Below are 7,319 nucleotides of genomic sequence, written 5' to 3' on the forward strand. Positions count from 1 at the left end.
GGAAGATAACTCTCACCCGGATCAAAGTGATTGTAAAATGTAAAATACATTAATTATAAAGCCATTGTGTATATTTTGTTCAATTTCCCATTCTATATGTATAGATATTTGTGTCCTGTTTGCTTTTAGCTTGTAGATCATCACTTTTATCCGTACAAATTCAATAAAAAACACTTTGTGTAACATGTGTTAAATATTTTGCGATAAATAAGCTATTTGTAGGGTTAATTAGAAATGCTTCTTTTCATTTTATTATTGTTGTTATTGTTCCGAACAATGCCACACTCATAAAAACCCGGAAAATGTTAAAATTGACTAAAATTCAATTTTTTGTATTTTTTCCAAAAAAGTCCCCAAACTATCGGAATGTTTAGATTTTCGTAAAATCAACTCTACATAGTTGCATAACCATTATATGAAAGTTTCAACGAATTTTGCTGGTTAATTGCGAAAGTGTGGAGCCACCTTAAGGTGACCCGGCTATCATCGGAGCAGATATGGCTTTCAGATAAGTTAAAACATAAAAAATGCTTTGTTGAAATTAAAACATAAGGAGATTTTAATTTCGCAATCTCACATCATATCATTCAACCATGAAATAGTCCGATCCAGCCCCGATTCCGTCCGATCCTGTATATCGTCGCCCGATCCTGCCTGATCCTGTAAATCGTCGGATCCCAAATATAGCTGTAACAAATTCTCAGGTCCCTGTTGCATCTTTCAACATATCAAGTCTCTACTAAGGAGTGGGTCACAATATCACAAGACTTAATTTGGACAACACACATATTCAAAGTATATAAAAGGCAAACTCTACCCTTGGATGACACGCCGACAGAACACTGACTTCCGTCAGTGAGATGAAACCCGTAAGGGCGGATTCATGCAGGCGCAAAACCCGTCAACCAACCCTTGGATTCGTAAGGAGAAACCGGTTAGACGATTTACAGGAACGGGCAGAAACGGACAGAAACGGGCAAAAACGGGCAGGAACGGGCAGAAACGGACAGAAACGGGCAAAAACGGGCAGGAACGGGCAGAAAGTATCATTATCGGGTATAAGATATATTTGGTAAAAGGATTGCAATTACATGATCGGTGCAGAATAGGAATAAATTATATCTATATATATTTATGTCGTTATAAATATAATTATGAGACCTATAATTTTGTTATTATATATTTTTATCGGGTATAAGATGTATTTGATAAAAGAATTGCAACGAATTAAGAGTAATGTATTGATATGGATCGGGCAGGAACGGGCGACGATTTACAGGAACGGACAGAAACGGGCGACGATTTACAGGAACGGGGCAGGAACGGACTTATTTATATATATTTATTGTATATATTTCATTATCCTAATCGGGTATAAGGTATATTTGATAAAAGACATGACCGGGTCAGAATCGGACTAATACATATATATATATATTTATGTCGTTATTACTTATGATACCTATATTTATATTATTATATATAGCCTCTTTGAAAGCTGTGTCGTTGATGGGACTTTAATTACCATGCATCACAAGACACAATTCTTAGCGTATTAATACAACACTGACCGGAACTACAATATCCTTAAATATCCAGAAACCTTAAACAGTGCCCATTAGAGTGCCGAAGAAAAGCCTAGGCATCCCGACTAAAGCTTACTCAGACTTTCAGTATGCTAACATTGTCGAAAAAGGTGTGACAATTAACTCACAGTGTTTCATGAGTAAAACTAGTTAAAACAATTAAAACATGATTGGAACCAGCTTGATGAGGATGTGATACGCGCAGAGACAGTTCAGTGTTTCAAAGACGCTCTCACACATTACTATTCTTAGTAGTCTTCCATCATTGGAAATCTCGATTGAGATTGTTGCGATGCCTCTTCTGTTTGCTTTACTCGCATTACTACTACTAGAGTAACCAGCCTCTCTCCCGAAGAATTAATTATATACCAGAATTGGTCCTTTCTTCGTGACCATACAGATATAGACTCGTTATATGTGTACGTGGTCGACGTACAATGTAGCTACATGTACACAACTCATGAAATTCTTCCGACCGTTAACACAATTGTTTCGTGATACATAAAATTAAAAGCGTTTTGAATCATTTTAAACATTTCAACAGATAGCTGTACTTATCAATTAAAAATATAGACCTATATTAGGATGACACAACATTGGACTACCTGAATTTAGGGCCAAACGACCCGTAGTGCGAAAGGGATCCAGGGCGAAACGATGCCAGTTAGGCTACGTTTGGTTCAATCGGTCAAGCATTACAAATGCAGAGGCGCATCGCCTTCGACACACGTCTGTCACTAAATTTTGTTACTCAAATTAATCGAACCATGAAATCAAACGTATTTTACTAGCCATCACTATTTGAATAAGAACGAAGTGTTAAAATAATAAATGATAAAACGGCGACCTTAATATTTATAAGCATTCATCTGCCCTATATTTGACTTACTTGCTTGAGTTACAATACAAAATGGCGGCGCCCATGGAAAATTTACGGAAAGCATGACATTGAAGAGTGGTTTGTAGTGAAAACACATAATAATGGCCTTTATGTTGAGATCGGTGGTGCCAAGAATTCCTAAATTAAGTGAGTGATTGTTTATATTTTTGCTGATATGCTTGCAGTGTATTTGAATGACAGGAAATAAAGATGTGCATCCAATTACTAATTGAATTAGTCTGTTAAGTAGCAGCGGGGGAGGGGGTACGAAAGTAACAGCGGGGGAGGGGGTACGAAAGTAACAGGTATCATCAGGTCCAGTACACTGCCGATTGAGCTATATGGCTGTAAAGACCTAATATGCAATAGGCGAGACCTAAACAGCGGGCATACATACACGTGAAATTACTGTTTCCTACAAAATTTAACAGTTACATTGTATGTACTGTCAGTAGAGTGAACATCCAGTCCTCACATAATTCAATCGATGTACTATTATATTTTGTTCGTGCAGGGGGTGGGGGTTTAAACCAGGATCCCTCATCCCCCATCTCTCCCTTAACCCTTGCTAGCTGTGGGATCTTATTTCAAAATATATGTCTCCATATTGGGACAGGGGCAATTTCGGCACATTTTTATTAAGTCGTTCTGAGCAATATGTCATATTTTAAAACTAAATTGGATTTGAAAGAGTTATAATATGACTCAGGCATGGCCTGGAGAGAGTGAAGCTCGTACATTTGTTTCAATAGTATTGTATAATTTTTGAATCATAACATTACCCATTTTATACATACAAAATGTACCTATAATTGATTTTTGATAATAAACTTTAATCTGTTGCTGGGCAAAATCATTCATCCTTGTACTTATGTGTGCTCTGTTTTAGAATGATCCACAGTCACACTACACCAATATGACGCATCACATATTAGTTTGAAGTTGACTGATTGTACTACAGTACTACTAGACCACATTGATAGTAATAGAATCATTATTTGGTTCTTGTTTTATCCAAGACTACCAGTATATACCCCCTCCCTCTACTCGTGTATGTTCATTATAATATGTATTATTATTTTTATCCAAAAGAAACAAATAGATTCTACCATTTGAAAAAAAACCATAGAATAAAAATGATATCGTGTGTTGTAGGCAGAATGTTTAAACAAATGGTTTGAGCCGATATGCCAATCCATGAAGGATGTATGTTTTTAATTTAAATATATTTAGCATGTTAGACACAGCAGGTTAGAGACTGTCACGTCTCCCACCACTATAAGTATTAAATCAAGATTTTAGATTTTTCTTTTTAATAATCCATTTGAAATGATGAAAGAGCAGGGGCGATAGGGACCAAAATTGGCCCAGAAAATATAGAATTTTTGAAGTATCATATTTTATTAGAAATTTCATTTTATAAGCTAGAATAGGAAATAAAGTTTTCAAAATCAATATTTTCCCCAAAAATTTTGTGCGTGATGACGTCATAAATTTGGCGGGAAACGGCACGTCTTTGGGAAAAATGGAAAAATGTTACGTATTCTTTGATTTATACACGGATTTAAGTACCTCTGCAGACATGTACCAATTTTATATTTTGCAAAGAGAAACAAAATCTAATGATTTAATGTTGTGCCAAATTTGAAGTTGGTACACGTTTGCGATGGCATCGAAAAAAATAAAAACACTGATTTTTTACGTTTTAGAAAACAAAAGTAGAAAATGGGCGTAACAGCATTATGTTTCATGAATACATGTCCCGCCGTGGTTCATGCGAATAAAATGTATGGTTGCAAGAGATTTGTTTGAGTATTTCTGTGATCATATTTTGTGTTACTGTAATTCTAAAACTTGTTAAAAAACCTCCAATGGAAATTTGATTAAATAAAACTTAGAGAGCATTTTGGAGCAGACTTTACTGACCCAATATAGACGGTCTCATGGACATGGCTATATCTAATGGTAAAAAAACCAAAAACGGTGAGATTTCACAATCATTTTCAATGAAATTAATTCAATGTAAATCAGTTTCGTTGTTCATGTTCCCTTATGTATCAGCCAAACTGTGTGAGTGTGTCTATATCAGCCAAACTGTGTGAGTGTGACCTCTATCAGCCAAACTGTGTGAGTGTGCCTGTATCAGCCAAACTGTGTTAGTGTGTCTCTATCAGCCAAACTGTGTGAGTGTGTCTGTATCAGCCAAACTGTGTGAGTGTGTCTATATCCGCCAAACTGTGTGAGTGTGACCTCTATCAGCAAAACTGTGTGAGTGTGACCTCTATCAGCCAACCTGTGTGAGTGTGCCTGTATCAGCCAAACTGTGTGAGTGTGTCTTTATCAGCCAAACTGTGTGAGTGTGTCTATATCCGCCAAACTGTGTGAGTGTGACCTCTATCAGCCAAACTGTGTGAGTGTGACCTCTATCAGCCAAAGTGTGTGAGTGTGTCTGTATCAGTCAAACTGTGTGAGTGTGTCTATATCAGCCAAACTGTGTGAGTGTGTCTATATCAGCCAAACTGTGTGAGTGTGTCTATATCAGCCAAACTGTGTGAGTGTGTCTGTATCAGCCAAACTGTATGAGTGTGTCTGTATCAGCCAAACTGTGTGAGTGTGTCTGTTCTGTATCAGCCAAACTGTGTGAGTGTGTCTGTATCAGCGAAACTGCCTGGTCCTGACTCACTTGTTGAGACTGCTAACCCGTCATGCGAAGCTACAATAAGTTAATTGACAAACATAGTTAACCTCATCACTCACGTTTTCATACTTTTCTAACGCATAGCCTAAGTCCTGAATAATAATCAAGTGTACCCTTTTTAATTAACGATAATGTAAACTATCCTTTATAAGTTACTAGAATATGTTTAAATACGCAGAACTTATGTGCGGCTCCAATTTATACACGAAATAACACAAAAAAGCACAATCCGAAAAATGACACCTCAGGGCTTCCATAAATTTTCCACCCGAGCGCGTACCCACTACACTCAACACTGTAACAATAGAACTGGGCTTCCATAGATTTATGAATAGGTAAATCATACGATACAAACTAGATAATTTCATATACAACAATCAAGTATATTCATATAGTCAATATATGATACTTATACATCCACAACATATGAAATCTAGCATAAAAACAACATAAATACAACATATTCCTACCTAAACGCTAAACAATGGTCACGGCTGACTGGAGCGCACAGATACCTAGATTGTTTGACCCAATAATAACATGGTACAATACAATAATACCGACTAAAACAGAACAGAGAAAGAGTGAAAGTACACTTACCACAATCTGTATTCTGTGCCTGTTCCACATGCCGTAATATTTCGATAATCCATACCGGGTACACAAGCCACAGAAACAATGTCTGTCGCTGTAAACAGCTTACCCCGTGCACGTCTACCCGTGACGCATTTCCGCCAAACAATGTCTAACTATTAAGGTTACTTACCCCGGTTATAAATGACAACATACATTATACTAAAAAATAAACTCCGTACAAAATACTAAATACAATATATCAACCAAAATATACATGTTTGCGTGACAGTCTGTATCAGCCAAACTGTGTGAGTGTGTCTGTATTAACAAACTGTGGGAGGTTGTCTGTATCAGCCAAACTTTGTGATTGTGTCTGTATCGGGCAAACTGTGTGAGTGGGTCTGTATCGGCCAAACTGTATGAATGAGTGTGTCTATATCTGCCGAACTGTGTGAGTGTGTCTTTATCCGCCAAACTGTGTGAGTGTATCTGTATCAGCCAAACTGTTTGAGTGTGTCTGTATTAACCAAACAGTGTGAGTGTGTCTGTATCTGCCAAACTGTGTGAGTGTATCTGTATCAGCCAAACTGGGTGAGTGTGTCTGTATCGACCAAACTGTGTGAGTGTTTCTGTATCAGCCAAACTTTGTGATTGTGTCTGTATCAGCTAAACTGTATGAGGGTGGCTATATCAGCCAAACTGGGTGAGTGTGTCTGTATCTGCCAAACTGTGTGAGTGTGTCCGTATTAACAAACTGTGTGAGGTTGTTTATATCAGGCAAACTGTGTGAGGGTGTCTGGATCGGCCAAACTGTGTGAGTGGTGTGTCTGTATCAGCCCAACTGTGTGAGTGTGTCTTTATCCGCCAAACTGTGTGACTGGAACTTTATCAGCCAAACTGTGTTGGTGTGTCTATATAAGCCAAACTGTGTGAGTGTGCCTGTATCAGCTAAACTGTATGAGTGAGTCTATAGCAGCCAAACTGTGTGAGTATGTCTGTATCAGCCAAATTATGTGAGTTTGTCTGTATTAACCAAACTGTGTGAGTGTATCTGTATCAGCCAAACTTTGTGAGTGTGCCTGTATCAGCCAAACTGTTTGAGTGTGTCTGTATTAACAAACTGTGGGAGGTTGTTTTTATCAGTGAAACTGTGTGAGTGTGTTTGTATCGGCCAAACTGTATGAGTGTGTCTATATCAGGCAAACTGTGTGAGTGGGTCTGTATCGGCCAAACCGTGTGAGTGTGTCTGTATTAACAAACTGTGTGAGGTTGTTTATATCAGGCAAACTGTGTGAGGGTGTCTGTATCAGCCAAAAATTGTGAGAGTCTGTATCAACCAAACTGTGTGAGTGTATCTGTATCAGCCAAACTTTGTGAGTGTGCCTGTATCAGCCAAACTGTATGAGTGTGTATATATCAGCCAAACTGTGAGAGTGTGTCTGTATCAGCCAAACTGTGTTGGTGTGTCTATATAAACCAAACTGTGTGAGTGTGTCTGTATCGGCCAAATTTTGTGAATGTGTCTGTATCAGCTAAACTGTATGAGTGTGTCTATATCAGCCAAACTGTGTGAGTGTGT

The 7,319-nt window shown here is 37.8% G+C and overlaps 1 protein-coding gene across 2 annotated transcripts in view; it reads left to right on the plus strand.

Moving 5' to 3' along the window:
* Window positions 1-2,464: 2,464 nt before the first annotated feature.
* The window catches only part of LOC110454011 (39S ribosomal protein L28, mitochondrial-like), a 94,932-nt gene continuing 90,077 nt past the window's right edge, over window positions 2,465-7,319 (plus strand). Inside the window, exon 1 of one of the 2 annotated variants that reach the window (XM_021503306.1) lies at window positions 2,465-2,613. In XM_021503306.1, coding sequence (XP_021358981.1) covers window positions 2,568-2,613 — 46 coding nt within the window. In that variant the 5' untranslated portion in view covers window positions 2,465-2,567. The remainder of the gene's footprint in view (window positions 2,614-7,319) is intronic. The other variant, XM_021503307.1, reaches the window with a different exon arrangement.

Source organism: Mizuhopecten yessoensis, unplaced genomic scaffold (assembly GCF_002113885.1).
Source record: "Mizuhopecten yessoensis strain PY_sf001 unplaced genomic scaffold, ASM211388v2 scaffold7629, whole genome shotgun sequence".
NCBI classification, from domain to species: Eukaryota; Metazoa; Mollusca; class Bivalvia; order Pectinida; family Pectinidae; genus Mizuhopecten; species Mizuhopecten yessoensis.